At 29.1% G+C, this 17,389-nt stretch overlaps 1 protein-coding gene across 1 annotated transcript; it reads right to left on the bottom strand.

Moving 5' to 3' along the window:
• Positions 1–1,936: 1,936 nt before the first annotated feature.
• LOC107454743 (nuclear pore complex protein Nup54) lies at positions 1,937–16,501 on the bottom strand (the record flags this gene model as incomplete). The annotated part of the gene is given in 11 exon segments (XM_043042025.2): positions 1,937–2,122; positions 3,495–3,602; positions 5,151–5,378; positions 5,865–6,013; positions 9,898–10,094; positions 11,250–11,437; positions 11,521–11,726; positions 13,543–13,614; positions 13,734–13,952; positions 14,044–14,144; positions 16,481–16,501. Coding segments are annotated over 10 exon segments (1,542 nt in total). The 3' UTR covers positions 1,937–2,005.
• Between the last annotated feature and the right edge of the window lie 888 nt (positions 16,502–17,389).

The raw sequence follows: 17,389 nt of genomic DNA, 5'->3' as shown, positions 1-17,389 counted from the left end.
TATAAATAAAGCTACAGAAATGGACATACTATAGTTTCAGTTCTATAAACAAGAGCCTTTCTCATTGTCTAGACATAAGAATTTAAATTTCAAAAAGAAACAAAAAAAATTGTGGTCAGACACTGAAGAAAGTTCTTGTTTATAAAACTGACACTATAGCATGTCCTTTTGTGTAACTTTATTCAAAATCATCTTTCACTTAAAAAAAATTTTTTGCTTAACTTTTGTATATAAGAAGCTTTCTAGCTTCTATCACAGTTTAATTTTCCTAAAGAGCGTAGTTTATGCGGACAGTAATCAACCAAATTTCCTAATTAAGGATTATGCTATATTTCTAAACTTCTCCAAAAAAATTTTTTTCATGAAAATCTCTTTATCTTCAGATTCTCTAAGGGGGGAGTTATAAAATTTCTTAATTTGTCCCTGGAAGGAAAGACTCCTTTTGTATTTGTTCTGCTTAACTTCAATGAGGATGAGAAGCAATAGAAATAAGTTTCTCATGTAAAAGAACAATTCACTCCCATAATAAACTAATCTTCTTATTAAAAGTTTTAGAGGGAAAAAATTTGTGCAGAGTGATTGAGCACTAGACAAACTAGTCACCAAAGCATTAAATTATCTAAAACAGTTTTTTTTAAGCCTATTGGAATAGAATTTTGGCAACAATCATTTAAAAACATAAAACTAAGATAGTTTATGTAAGCAAAAGTGCCAGTTAAACAGTGAACAAAAAGTTCATGAAAGAGAAGGGCCGTAGCGGGGTACAATAGCATTTCTAATCGTGAGTTATTATACAATTCTCAAATCTTTCAATTTGCCCCCTGCCTCCCCCTCCACATTTATAACATCTGAACTGAATCACACTGTACAGTATTAAAATAAAAAAATAGATTTTCTACCATAGGATTAGTAAATATTTTATTTTTATGAAGACATAATTTCAAATAATCTTTAATTCACTAGGTATGAAAATTAAAGATCATTTAACATGTTGAGTACCACACATATTTTTTATGGAAATTCTACATGCAGGGTATCTGCTACACTTTAGATTTTCAAATTCATGATTTTCCATGACTAATTTCAAGAATTTTTCATGACTTAACGAAGTTACTATTTTTTCTGACAAAAACGGAACAATACATTTAAAAAAGCATTATAATAACATTAATTGAAATGATAGTTATAACCAAAACAGTCATACTCTGCATCTTCATATTTATAGATTTTAAATTTAAAAAACAGAGTAAAGAAAGAGTTGAAACAATAAGATAGCTGAAAAAAAAATACAAATGCAAATAATTTTTTTTCTGCAGAATTATATTCTAAAGATACTTTACTTGTTCATCAGAAAGGAAAGAAATACTCCTGATTTTTTTGTTCTCATTTCGGAATAAAAAAAATTTGCCAATGACTGGTTTGCTTAAGCTAGAATTTTAAATTGATAAAATTAAAAAAAATAATAATAAAAATTCTTAAATCACAGAAGTTAAAAAGATAATTCGCTCTAGAAATGTTTTTTCTTTCATTTTTTGAAAGAACACCAAAATTTGTAAAGAACATGATAAAATCATTTTATATTCGAATAAAATATGACTGAGTGGTGATTTTGTTATAAATTCAGATATTTGGAACAGGATGAAATTGGGGAGGGGGATTCCATTTGAAAAATTATATTTTTCGGAGACCTAAATCCATGGCTTTCCATGATTTTCTTTAAAAAACAGTAAAAATCATGACTTTCCAGGTACGCGGATACCTTGTACATGGCAATCCTTCTAAGCAGCATGTGTACTGTTTAAAATGCTTGCATTTTTATATAAGGCAAACAACGTGTTAAACGAAGAAGTTTTAAACTCTAAACTTTCAGCCCCCCCCCCTGAAAAAAGATCAAGAATGTAAACACAATACAAAAAATAAATTATTAAACAAAAAGTTTTAAAAAATGAAAGGGACAAATTTATTAAATAACAATTCCTACAAAACAATAAATGCTCATACATTTTCATCTTCTTCTAGCATTTTCTGCATTCATCATAGACTCAATTTTGTTCAGTTCCCACAGATCTTCTTTGATTATCTTTATTAGAAGTGCAATACCTTCTTGCTGTGAAAGCAGTTGCTATAAAAAAAGTTTTTAAAATATTTATTTGAATATGTAAAGAATAATTACAGAAGATATCAAAATCAAGTTAACTGGAAGTGATTATTTTAAATAAACAGTTACTAAGTTAATGCTACACTTTCCGAAAGTATTTCAAGCATTCTTCTTACCAGGACCAAGTTATTTTTAATACTAAGAGATATCCTTATCTCTGATAATGGTAGTGGAATTAGCATAAATATGCAACATATTGATATTGGATAATTTTTATTTGATTTGTAAGAATATACCAACAGTAATTGTTATTAATAGGACTGGGCTATAAATCGGTGTATCGCGACATATGGATTTAATGCATATATCAGCAAGGCGATACACAACTTTCGTTACAGGCGATACATTAGAAATCTGATTTAAGCGGTAGACTAAAGACAACGAGAGCAAAACTATGTATAGATATAAGATGCGCAAGGATCTTTTTGTAACTGATACCGACTCGCACTGTGGAATATGATGTTCGTTTCGTTATGTTGAAATGGCCTTGATTGATGAGTGGTAGAATCAGAACCATAGTTTTGAGAATATATATCGTAATCTCGCATGTTCGTTTTCGCGCCTCATAGTTTTTTCTTTGTCGCAACTTGATATCGTTTTTTGTAGATTATTTTCAGTGGGACTGACTTTGTGATCGCCGTCGTTACCTTGTTCTGAACGTAATCTGTTATCGAAAAGAATATGGAAAGAAGTGTTTCTTAATTAATTAGGTAATTTTTTTTAAAACAAATAATTTTTAACGAACTTATTTTTTAAATTTACAAAAATTACAAATAATTTTTAACAAACTTATTTTTTTACTTAACAAAAAAAACTTTAATGCTAAAAAAAATATTTCCTAGGAAAAAAATTATCCATAAAACATTAAAAGTTATGTTTCTCAGAGATGCTTTTAAAAATGCAGAGCTATCATAAAAACGCCTATAAAATTAATCTTAAAAATATTTTATTACTATAAATAAGTTTTGTAGTAATACAATATTCTCAGGTGTCTAAAGCAAGGTAAAAAATATTGTTGATTAAAGTTGAAAAACAATAGTTGACATACACATTATAATTCCCTTACACACTACAAAACAGAAAAATACAGTGATGAACAAACAAAAAATACACTTTTATTAAAATAATTTATATGTTTTTAGGTTAAAATACAAATATGTCTGTTAAAATTTGAAGAAAAAAAATTCTTATAAAATATTTTACTATTGGATAGGATTTTATTGATTTCATTAATCAAATAATGAAGAGTGATGCAAAACATAAAATCATGCCTGCTATCATATTTGAAGTCTTTATAAAAGCATGTTGAATATAAAATTTGAGAATCAATTATTACCTCTTTTATTTCTTCCTTGGCTCTTTCATCAATACTATAGCGTTCACTTTCAAACGTTGATGTCTGATTCTGCATTCTTATTTGAGAGGTTAATTCCTTCAAATGGCCCTAATTAATAATAATATCATGTCATAAAACAATATTTTGAAATTTCAGAAAAACGATAAAACAAATACACAGTCCTACTTTTTAACTCTGTATATAATTTGCATATTTCTTTTAAAATTTGCATACAAATTTAAATTTAGTTTTAATTTATTAAATGTGTAAAGTAAATGTATTAACTTAATTGATAAAATATAGATTTCAATATTTATTTTATTAGTTAATATGTATGCAATAAAATAATTAAAGGTACAAACTAAATTTTATATACAAATTGATACCTAAAAAGTTCACACAAACTTTTTAACAGTATAGTTTAAAAAAATAAATAATTTAATTTGTTATGCATTTCAGATTAGCATAATTTATGAAATTCAACTTTGTAAATATAAAAAGTTTAACATTAATTTGAGACTCAGAAACCTTTCCTTATTTGCAAAATGAAATAAAAATGAGTAATTCATACCCAATAATTTAGTTATTTACATAGTAATATGTAACAAGAAATATGTTCATATTTTTAATACTCTAACAAGCTAAAATTTATTATGCTTGAAAAGATTAAAAAAATATCAAATTTTTCAATTTATAAATTAAAAGTATTAAATATATTGCAGTAAATAAGCAAGTAATTTTACAGTTCGGAAATATTGCTGTTTATACACAAAATTAGTTGCAATACAAATTAATATGCATATAAGATATGATTTATATATTTCAAAATCTTTTTTATCCTGAATGTCTGAACACAGGTAAGGAAAACAATCCTGTAAGACAATACTAGAAGATATAAACTTACTCACAGTGTTTAGATTATTTGTTTAACCAAAACCGTTAAAAAAGAATATTTACAGCAAATGAAGTTTCTTTGATTTTTGTCTTTATTTAATGAGAAACTTTTCATAAACTTCAAGAAAATTATTCTGTTAATGTTATCAGAAAAAAGTATTTGAAAATCTCCTTTCCTTTGAAGGTGTTTAAAAAAACTCCTTTTAATTCAAGTTATTTAAAAAAATGTAGCTAAGCAATGAAAAGATACAATGTAATGTCCCTCACCTGCCTTGTTTAGAAGCACAGCGTTATAGCAATGTGACACATGAATTAGAAATTGTGGGGGAATCTTATTTTTTTCCACACAAATGTTTGTGAACATATGTCCGATCTTTTCTTTATTTTTACTGTTGCATTATTTTATCAAAACATGACAGTGTAGGAGACAATGAAATTAAAGCTATAAGTGTTAGATGCCTAGCAATTTTTAAAGGCACAAAGTTAAATCATAAACAAAACCCTCACATTTTCCCCTTCAGTGTAAACAAAAAATAATAAAAGACAACCTTTTTTTAAGTATCATTACAGAATTTTTGTTCATTACAGCTTTTATTTCTTCAAATCGACAAGGTTCCTTTATCCTCGTTATAAACGAGTTTAATTATATAACACTATTAATAATTCAAACTTATCTAATTTTTAAAAAAAAAATTAATAAAAATTAGAAATTCTCAACAAAAAAAAAAGATTATTAATTTTAAAGTAAGAAAAATTTAAAACCTTAAATTGAGTTGGAGCACTAAGTTCTGCTTGAATAGCTTCCAGTTTTACTCGCAGTTGTTCTTCATCTGCTTGAATACTGTATCCCATTTTTCTACTAACTTCTTGATGCACTAATACTTTTAAAACTCTATGCTGTAATTCCAAAAGTTTTCGCTTATGTTCAGCAATCTTGGCAACAGTTGTAGTGTGATTGCGATTAAGTTCCACTATATCATCAGATATAATCTATAATTAAATAAAGAAGACTTACCACCTGACAGCATAATTATATTGTTAGTAAAAAATAACTGTTTAAATATAAACGTATACAGATGATGAAGACTAAAACAAATAAATAATAATCAAACATATAAATAAATGTTTGAAATTTATATTCAATGGCAAAAAAGAAACAAACTTTATAATAAAATGTACTCAAAATAGCTGAATTTAAATTATATGCTGTTATAAGCTAAGTCTGACAATAAAAATTGGAAATAAAAGAATTATCTGAAAAACAAACCCCTAAGGATTTATAAAAAGTGCAAAACAATTTATTAAGATTACAAATGTACCCTTACTTATAAAAACAAACAATAGATAACTAATTAAACAAGTATAAATTTAAGTTTAATGAGCACTTATTAAACAGGTAAAATTTTAAGAAAATTGCCATATATTAATAAGATTACACACTATATTGATTAAAATAATAAATTAATGTAGAATTACATCCAATCTTTTTTGATGTTGTTTCGTTTCATATTCTTGAAATTTCATACGACGAGAGAGCTCCTGAAAACCAATTAGCGGTACGGGAATAAGTTTGCCAGGATCTGGATTATCAAGATTTGCTTGTTTCCATACTATAGGTTCGATTCCTAGGATATTATATACACAAAATTTGTAAGAAAATAATCTTGAAGATAAAAAACAATAAATAAAACACATACAAAATGTAATTCATATTTATTTTTTAACTGACAGAGTGTTTTTGACACTTAAAGGTATTTACTGGTTGTTTTTCCTGCATAAGCCAGTTTTCCTCTTTGTTATTCAATAAAAAAAAAACTGTGTAATTGGGGGGAAATCTATAAAAAGCTGTACAAATGCGAAATGCTTGGTTGGTTTTAATCAAGGTACATGTCAAAATCCTTATTATTATTATATATATACATATATATATACTTTGTAGCAAATTATACAGGGTGTTTATAATGTTCCGGACCCATTTTGATGTTTAATAACTCATAAAATAATAAAGATAGATTAAAATTAATAACATAAATGGTTAGATAGACTCAAAAAGTTTCATGACCCTTGTCAATGAACTTCCAAGTGTGCCCCCTTCTTTTTTAGAGGTTTACAACAGATATGGTAGGAAGGATAGAAGATGCTGCTGATTTTCTGAAGCGCATAATGTTCTCCGACGAAGCATTCTTTCATGTTTCCGGCATTGTTAATCACCATAATGTGCGCGTATGGGATCTGAAAACCCCCATGAATACCGTGAGATATAAAAGGATTCAATAAAGGTTAATGTGTGGTGTGGACTAATGCACAACCGAGTCATTGGGCCTTCCTTTTTTACAGAAAAGACGGTCTCATCAGTCGTATACTTAGACATGTTGGAAAACTTCGTATTTTCACAACTAGAAGAGCTTCAGCCACGTCTTTTTGCAACAAGATGGTGCACCACCTCATTGGGGTATCATCGTTCATAGTTCTTTGAATGACCATTTTACAGGAAGATGGATTGGGCGAGGAGGTCCAATTCCTTGGCCACCCAGATCACCTGATATAACGCCGTTAGACTTTTTTCTTTGGGTCTTCCGAGTCTTTGGTTTACAGGAGGATCGTGTCGAGCATTGATGACCTAAAAGCTAGAATTACAACCGTAATAGGCTCTGTGGATGCTGACATGCTTGCCGCTACCTGGCGTGAAATTGACTATCGACTTGATATTCTCCGTGCGACGAAGGGGGCACACGTGGAAGTTCATTGACAAGGGTCATTAAACTTTTTTGAGCCTATCTAACCATTTATGTTATTAATTTTAATCTATCTTTATTATTTTATGAGTTATTAAACATCAAAATGGGTCCGGGACTTCATAAACACCCTGTATTATCATTTCTCACCATGCCAGTAGTTCAAATAGTGTTTTGGTGTCACTACCAAGGATAAGCTTGTATTATTTGTGTTTAAAGGAGAGAAAAAATAATAAAATAAAAGAATGATCGAATGAATTCTTAACTGTGAGTTTTGATTTTCATACTATATTGTTATATTTTTAAATTTTAAAGAATCAAAATTTTCATTGATTAAATTTGTGAATTTTATCACTGAAATTTACAAATTTCATTGATGTGTTCTTAATGAACACATATTAAATATCACTACTCCTGCCTCCTCTAACATCTTCGAGTGCAAAAAACTTCTGAAGAGCCTGTTTGCGTTCTCTAAGAAAATTGTCTCACAGTGCATATAGCTGGTAACGAATCTGCAGACTACTTTGCAAAGCAGGGAGCTTCTATCCTACAAAGATCAAAGAAAGCTGTCCTTCTTGTCAATGCTAAGCACCTAATTAAGAAAACGATTAAGGAACACATTTTAAACCAAATCACAGAGAGAAATTCTTGAAAGATCTGGTGGAATAATTTCTAAGATCAATGCGGCAAAGACGTAAAGCAGTCGACAAATTTTTGACTGGCCATTGGACACGACTGCCTTCTTAAACATCTTCAACAAACTCATTTTGGATAAGCTCCTTTCTGCATGTTCTGTCACCTTCAGGAAGAGATGGGTGCAGGCCACCTTCACAATTTCCAGACACTAAAGGACACCTCTTTGTGTGATCGTTACGGGAGTGCAAGGGACTTACTGAGTTCATAGACTTTTTTTTCGCCATGCCTGTTATGTTTTTCTTTTTTTATGTTCTCATTTGTTTCTCCCCTTTTGTGTCTTTTGTAACTCTGGTCGTTGGAAATAAAAAAAAAATTTTCATATGTTATTAATTTGAATGAAATACTTGTAATTCAATTTAAATTAACTGCAGTTTTATTTTATTGATAGAAATCTGCATTTTATATGAATAAAAAATGGTAAATAAAAACATATTAAAAAGTGTAATCAAATTTTCACTTAATTTTTAATTTTTATCAATTCCATTATTTTGAACAAACTTTCTAAATTATGAATCATTTAGCATCTTATGCTAAAAGTATTAGGTTTTTGCAATTGAAAATCAACTATACCAATATCGCCAAATAAGTTGTTTCACTAGTAACTGATAAGAAAATGCAAATCTGAATAGAAAGTCAGGGTGAGAAGCCAAATATTTCAACAAAAAATAAGCACTTTTCAAGCACTCAAAAATATTTTTAAGCACTTGAAAAAAAAATAATTAGTCAGTGTTGGCAAGTTTTTGGCAATTGACAGTCTTAACCGTCATGTCAAAAAAAAATTTGGCATAGCTTTTGACAATGGTCAAAAATCATGAAATTTTGAATAATGTAAAACGAGTGGCTTTTTTGCACGTTACGGGCGACGGTATGCCGAAATAGATTGGGGTTGTATTAATTATGAAAATGTTGAATAGAACAATGTGAACAGTGTCTTTTTGCATAATTCGTGGCAAAAATCAACATGGTAAAGGAAAAATCTCATTTTGGAAAAGGAAAAATTGAGCACTTTTAAAAACAACCAAAATGAAAAAAGCACTTTTAACCCCTTAACTGCCGAGGGCGTATATGTACGTCTTGGCCAGACGGTGCGTTAGCTGCCGCAGGCGTATATCTACGCTTTCCTGAAGTACGATGCTTTGCATTGCACTGCTATAAATAGAACTACACCCCCGACTTCGGAATGCAGTAAAATGACCTTGAAAGTGTTTGCGAATGTGTTACCGATTTCGGAGGAGGGGAAATGGGAAAGGGATGTGTTTGAAAAGTGATATCATCGTATTTATTGCTTGTGTGTTTCGATTTAAGTAAGGTCGGGTTTATTCTTCTTTCGCTTTCGTTTCCCATGTGTATTTGGTGCTTTTTATTTTTTGACTGAATATGTCGGAAAGTGATGATAGTTTCAGGATTTATCATGCAACAGCTAAGTTTTAACATATTTTATATTGTATTTCTATTCTTTAATTTAAGTTTTGTATTTTTCTTTTTCTTCTCTTGTGAAAGTAAACTGTTTTTAAATTGCAACGCGTGATTCTCACTTGAGCGAAAAACGGTGGCACTGGGGAGTGAATCACGTAAATTTCACTCGGCAGGTAAGGGGTTAAGAGCCTTTAAAAAACGAAAATAAGCACTTTTTAAAAATGCTTCGCACCCTGAAAGCGCTTTAAAAGATAACTTTTATACATTTTAAGGTTATATATCAAAGCATTAGTGAAATATATAATTCATAATATATAATGATAATAATATTCAATAGAATATATATAATTCATAAGACAACTTTTGTATAAAAAAATATTACAATCCATTTCATTTCTAACAATTTTGAATCACATTAGAAGCATAATTATTCATAGTTTCATACATTGTTTTACTCAAAAAAATTTTTAAAAAAACACGGAGGATAATGAGGATGTTTGTCTTTTTGTACTAAATGATTTACCACTCAAATAAGATTCATCAGCAGTTTCATAAAAATATTTGAAAAATTAAAGACTTAGCGCTACATTTACCGCATGTAAAATCATAAGTTAAACTAATTTTTTAAGTTCATAATTTAAGAACTGCAATATTTTACTGACCAGCTGGAGGATTTTCAATATACTGTTGCAACTGTTCTTTACTGTGTGCAGTTTTTGGAGCAACGCACATTATTCCAATAGTTGTAAGTTGAGGCTTTACAGTCGGCTGTTCCATGTAACTGCAAATCTCTGTAGGAGGAACTCTTCTGGTTAGACCAGTATTCATCCTCTCTAACAAATAAAAGGTTACTTCTGTTCTAAAATTCAAGAATGCACCAGTTTTATTAAAATGTCTTACAAATTTCAAAATCGTTGAAACACATATTCTGTATTAAAACATTGAGAGAAGATTTTAAAGTATTGATAACAAATAACTAACCATTTATAAAAAAAATAATAACGAATGTTAGCAATTTTACTTCTATTCATATTTTATTACTGCCAAGGAACAACTTATATCATTGTTGGGTGTAAGGACATTACATCACTGTCAATGAACAGTCTAAGTGATGGATGTGAAGCATAGTAAATCTTAACAATACTTTAAATCTTCAGTTTACATTTAATTTCATCACCGTCAATGAACAACTTATGCAAGTATTGCATTTAAAACACATTAAATCCTAATATTTTCAATCTTTAGTTCATATTTCATTTTATTACTGTCAATGAACAGTCTATCTAAGTAATATATTTAGCACATTAAATTTTAACAATACTTTTAATCTTTAATTCATATCGCATTCTAATACTATCAATGAACTGCTTATCTAAGTAATAGATTTAAAGTATCTTAACAATATTTAAAATCTTGCATTCATATTTTATTTTATCATCATCAATGGATAACCTTTTTAAGCAGATTTAAACCACATTAAATCTTAAAACATAATAATCTTCAGTTCATATTTTGTTTTATCACTGTCAATGAAGTATAAGTAATAGATTTATAGCACATTAAATTTGAAGAATACTTTGTATTTTCAGTTCATAATTAATTTTATTTTTTACAATGAACAACTGATACAGGTTGTCCAAATATGTAATAAAAAAAAAAGGTTTTAAAGCATTGCAGTAAGTACAGGGAAAAAATTGATTGTAGACATAACTAACACCATAGAATAACCATTTGCAAGAAGAAGGGAAAAAATGGTGCTGTATTGCACGGATTAAAGTAGGAAATATAAAAAATTTAACTTATTATTTCAACCATTTCCAGCAAAAAGATGACATTAAGTATTTAAATTTTTGTCTGCAAAACAACAAGAATAGGAATTAGTGCATAAAAAAAAATCTTGTTTCAACAAAAGCGTCCAAAAATAGAAAAATAACATATAATAATTTTTTCCTTTTGTTTCATTTATTATAAAGTTGAAGATTGAATATTTAAATAATGTGGATGGCATATATACCTGTCATCTGGTAAAGCTTTAATACCATCAACAGTAACAGATATTGTAGGTTTACTGCCAAAACACTTGTGAAGGGTATCAATAACTTGCTGCTGTTGAGCTACTATCTCTTGATCTTTTTTGTTAAACACAATGCCAACTATACAATCCTCCGGTTTGGCAGTTGGTAAACACATGTAACCCACAGACTAATAGAAAATAGAAAAAAGTAGAAAACAATTAAAAAAGGATTTAGCAACAAGTAAAAATAAAACATCAAAATTAAACAAACTTTAAAACAACAAAATGGATTTTCAGGTGTGAATTCAACAGGTGCAGCATTGGGAAAATAATAGCCTTTTCCTGTTCCCCAAGAAGCTTGCAAAAGGTTCCATTTGGCTATTATGGCATCTCTTTCATCTCCAAACAATGCTGGTCGATTGAGGGCAGTAACAAGACATGTCACATTATCAACTGCTGTTGGCTGAGCTGTAAGACCTGAAATTTTGAGTTAAATATAAAATAAGTACTTTAAATAAGTTGAATGAAAATTTCATTTAATTATTTTTATAATTATTCAATTATTCAACTTTATTAATTATTCAACATCCAGTCTTCTAGGTGTGTCATACTAGTGGGGTCATATTACTGGCCTGGCCGTACTGCTGGTTGACATGAAATATTTTAATAGATGCGGTAAAACAATTTAGAACATCAATTTAACCAATTAGTTCATATCGTTAGTTTTTTTAGATCAAAGTATGCATGGTAGCAGATTGGGAAACAATGGAACAAATTAGCAGTTCTCAACCTTTTTAGTTGTGGTAAACATCACTTTCACAAATTTATATAAAAAAAATAAAAAAATTTAAAAATCCGAGGCCCACTAACTAATATATACATAATGTACACATGTCAGAAATAAGTAAAAGAAAAACAAATGTTTAAAAAAATTTAAAAAATACATTATTTTATAACGAAAGTAACCTCATTGTATTCAAAAGAAACAATGAAAAATTAAAAAATATGACAACCAAAGCTGACGTCTTCAGGGGATACCAGCTCCGGAAGCCATAAAAGCAAAACCTTTTCTATCGAGAGAGCACAACAAATGTCTAAATTGCTCTCTCTGTGTACCCCAAAGGTTTTGCCAAAGTCCAGGAAGAGAATACAATACAAAATTTAAAATACGTATAGCAAATACAGAAGTATAAAATCAAGACAAATACATAGGAATAATATGCACAATAGCTTACTTGAAACATAAATCCAAAAACCAAATTACACTACCGATCGCCAGGAAACAACTGAATTGAAATAAACATAAAAACAATGCCCCCTAATTTACGCAGAAGAAAGAAAAAAAAAGGACAGAATAAAGAGTGAGAAAATTTTCTGTCCTTTTTTCCTTCCTTCTGAGCAAATTAAGGGGCGCTGTTTTTATGTTTATTTCAATTTAGTTGTTGCCTGGCGGTCAGTAGTGTAATTTGGTTTTTGGCTTTATGTTTCAAGTAAGCTTTTGTGCGTACTATTCTTATGTATTTGTCTTGAATTTATACTTCTGTATTTGCTTTATGTATTTTGTATTGTATTCTCTACCTGGACTTTGGCAAAACCTTTGGAGGTACAGAGAGAGCAATTTAGACATTTGTTGTGCTTTCTCGATAGAAAAGGTTTTGCATTTAAGGTTTCCGGAGCTGGTACCCCCTGAAGACGTCAGCTTCGGTTGTCATATTTTTTTTTCATTGTTTCAATTCTTTTTGGATTCTCAGCTGCTTAGCGTGTTTTTCCACTGGAAGTATTGTTTTTAATTGCTTTAATTATTTTGAAATATTTTCTCGTTGTATTCACTTAGTAGTCACAACTGTAATAACACTCAAAAACAAGAAATTAAAATTAATAAAACCTTAATGGGATTTTTGACACTGCTTGCCCTTTTTGAGAGAATTAATATGTCATTCTGGACAGAAACTAGATAGTTTCAGCCTAAAATTGCTCTCAATTTTCAATTTATTTCAACATTTATTTTTCAAAAAAAAAAAAAAAAAAAAAAAAAAAAAAAAAAAANCTAAAGTTAAAAAAAATTTGTGCAATTAGTCCAATGTGAAACTGGACTTATCCATAGCCAAGTACTAGTTTGCTAGCAGCTCACTTATCAATGGGAAAAGGGCAGCTGTTATAAATAACACAAATTTTGAGGGGGAAAATACAGGAGCAAAGCAATAAAAATAATTAAACTAATTAATGTTAAATTAATAACATTTTAAACAATAAAATGTTAAAGTTTGATTCATTATGACAAAGGAAATATTACCAGTTAAATTTGTGGGCTGCAAGCTAGTAGAAAATAATCCACTACCTCCTCCAAATGTATTGGTTGGTTGCCCTGAAATAACAAATACTTATTTAGGTAAAAAAAAAAAAATTTGAATAATAAGTTTTTTAAAGAAGAAAATGTAACCTTAGAATCAAACCAATTTTTTTAATGATTAGAATTTTGTTTACCAAAAGAGAATCCTGATGATGTTGTAGTTGGAGCTCCAAAACCTCCAAATCCAAATGAAGAGGCAGTTGTTGTGGCTGTTCCAATACCAGAGAAATTAAATGGTTGTGTAGAAGGAGTTGAAGTAAATGCAAAACCTGTACCTGCAGTAGTGGTTGCAGGTCCTCCAAAAGAAAAACCAGTTGAACTTGCTGGAGCCGTAGTATTTCCAAAAGCGAAGGCTAAAGAAAAATTACATAATTTTAACTATGACTTTTTTTCAACTTTTAAATGTAATAGAAGTTTTAATGTAATATAAAAAATTAATCAGACCTGAAGGTGCACCAAATGTTGGAGCAGAACTAACAGGATTTCCAAAGCTAAAAGCCATGTTTGTGTTAAGAAAAAAGTCAAAAGTGTACAACTAGGTTAATCTGAAATACAAAAGATATGTAAAGAGAAATAATGGTATAGAATGAGATCTTCTGTAAATCTTATGGAATGGGAAAAGGAAAACTTCAAAAGATTAACACAAGTTTAAATACAGTCAGTCCCTGATTTAATGAATTCACAGACACAGAAAATTCTATTTGTTAAATTGAAATTCTTTGTAACAATGGGATTCAAAACGAAAAATAAGAGTTTTCTGCATCTACTTAATGGAACAATTCTAAAATGCAATAACATGAAAAACATGAATAGAACATTGGACAGATCTCATTCAGCTGCTAAAAAGGCAGCAAAATTTGGATTCGTCCGACTTGCGTGCCCAGGAACAATGAAAGCATTTTTAAATCATATTTTTAGAAAACTAGTCCCAAAAAATTTCAAACAACCAAAAAAGTTGGTTTTGCATACGTTCTTATTTCCATCCATCCAATGATGCTATTATTATTTCCATTAGCAGCTGTTAATTTTTACAAAGTAAATCAAATTAAGATTTAGAGAAGTTAAAACCAGCATTTCCAGGAGAAAATATAACTCTTCCTAAATCACAGATTTTAGAATAAGAATGAATAAACAAAAACAATTTCTGTTATGTATTTCCATAAACTTATTGAATGTCAAAATGTTTAAATAAAAATTTCATTAAAAAAATTAAATTTCATCAAAAGGTTTTTTTTCTTCTTTTTACTTGGTCATAAAGATTATTTTGGGTTTATTATCAGTTAAATAGGGTTTTTTTTTTGCCTTCATTTTAGTAAGGAGAGACTAGATGTTCAATTGGAGTTTAATCTACATTAAAAATTTATAAAAAGATTTAGCCAATTAGAAGCTTCAGGACAAGAAATACAGGGGTCAGTCCAAGCCAAATTTACTACCGTTTAGCGATACCTTCACAAATGTAACTTAAGGGAAAACGATAGTTTCACAAAATACTTTTTCTTAAAGTTTTATTTTTGTGTCTCATAAGGAACAATAAATCCATATTTATGTGCTGATTTTTTAATATAATTCTTAGTTTTCACAAATTATGTCTAAATCTTCACAAAATAAGTACCTCTCAGAAAAACCTAGACAGATCCCTGAAATAAAACCTAAACATCTTTATTATCCAATGTTGCTCATGTATAAAAATTAAAGCAAATTTATTCAATCACACTAAAATATACTAGCTTTGATGGTTGAAAGTATTAATACTATTATTAGAACTTAGTAGCTCTAAACTAACTTTAAACACTTTGTTAATATTTGCATCAGCAATTGACTGTAGTATCTAGGTTCGACATGATACAGATGGGCTTTTCTACACTAGGAAACGCTGTAGACTCTTTACTGGCTATGCTTCTGGGTTACTGTTTCCGGTGCATTTTGAGGTAATTTGACTTACAATGTGTTCATTGCGTTAGTCAAAAATATTCAGATAATTTTCACAATAAAAAATTCAAAATAAAGACTAATTTTTAAAATGTCAGCAACTTTTTTGTAATTTTTTGATTTCCTTTTTTTTAGCAGCAGTAAAATGTGTAATTAAAAACCAAAGTTAATGTTTCACAAGAATAAAAATTTTTAAAAAAAACCTTAGAATTATTTTAAATTTTTATTCATAAACATATATTTAAGACAATAACACTTTTTAAGACTAAATCTGAGTTGCCCTTAATATTTTAAGAGTAAAAAGATTATCACAGAATTATTATACATCAATAAAAAAAATATTCTCAAGCATTAAATTATATTTTAAAACAGTAATAATAACGTGTTCTTTCAGAATGAATAACTAAAGCAGCCCATCGCATTTCTAACATCTTGAAACCATTGTCGTTAAGGATTGTTAGAACAGATATTAAAACAATAAAAAAAAAATCATAACATCACCTTTAAGTTTATGATATCGAAATAATTAGAAAAATGTTGTCGCTTCAGAGAAAAAATGAGATAGGTACTGTAGTCATGCAATCATTTTAGCTAGTTCAACTTTTATTTTAAACTATTCTTATTAGCCAAAAAACATATCTACCAGATATTTTAAGCTTATCTACCAAAATGTCACCATTTTTCAGCAACACTCAAACTGGTGAATTTTACAGCTTTAATTTAAATGTTTGTTACCAACCAATCTGGTAATTAGAGTTCTTTTCGACCTAAGTTTAATATAAAAGTTAGATACATAATTCTTCGAAAGCCTTCCAAATTAAAGATTTTTTTTGGTTAATGACATTATCTACACAATAGAATGGAAAAGAAATTTTTGAGGTATTAATGGAATAAATAAATTAAAACGTATTTAAGTTTTTATTAATAAATAAAGAATATTAAAATATATTACTTCAAAAGCGTAATAATCAGGCTTATTTAGAAAGAAAGAAAAATGCAAATTTGAAATTATTTACTATTTACGCTTTTATTTGCTTATTTCTGTACACTTCAATGCTTGAGCATAGTTCCCGATTTCTTCAATGGAGCATTCAGTTTGACAAGAAGTGACGTGATATAATGGGAATGCTGCATTAGGATACCCAATCTGAAACAAGGTTCTCAATCTTCTCCATTTTTTTACGGTACTTAATTTACGTCGCCCTAGAGTAGTACAATAGACTATTGGCACGGAGGCGAGAAGCGAATGAGAACCTGATTGCCGAGTTTTTCGCAATATTTCACCAATCAGGCTCTCATTGGCATCTCCGAAAAAGTCACAATTGGAAAAATTGTGACTTTTTTTCACAACCAGTATGGATGGGTGGTCTAATGTAAACAATAAGAAGCGTCCTTAAACCGGAAGAAATTTAGAAAATTTCCGGTGTATCCCTCCGCTTATGTTATGACTACGAGGCGATGTGTGAACAAGCCTAATATTCTATGCAGTTTTGGTTCAAATTTGGGTTCAAATCTAAACATAATTGTACCATTCATAAGAGCTTTCAGAAATGTATTGATCCTCAGAGGTCGTAAGGCCAAAAAAAATTTTGGAAAGTTAATATCTCATTGTGAATAATTCTTAAGGTTTGCCATTTTTTTGTCTTTCATCCCTTATTTGGCTACATTTGAATAAAATATCTTTTTAAGTTAGCCTAATTAGAAAATATTCTAATGATTATAATATTAATATGATAATGCTGAAGTTTAAAGGCTGAAAGAAAGAACTCGGTACATGTGAAATACTGCAAAAGATATGATGCAATAATATGATGGCGCGTTTTTTCAATCTGCGGCGTAAAAATATATCGGAAGCAGTAAC

The sequence above is a fragment of the Parasteatoda tepidariorum genome, chromosome 4, assembly GCF_043381705.1.
Source record: "Parasteatoda tepidariorum isolate YZ-2023 chromosome 4, CAS_Ptep_4.0, whole genome shotgun sequence".
NCBI classification, from domain to species: domain Eukaryota; kingdom Metazoa; phylum Arthropoda; class Arachnida; order Araneae; family Theridiidae; genus Parasteatoda; species Parasteatoda tepidariorum.
Note: the sequence above shows the minus strand (reverse complement) of the source record. Positions and strands in the feature narration are given on the sequence as shown.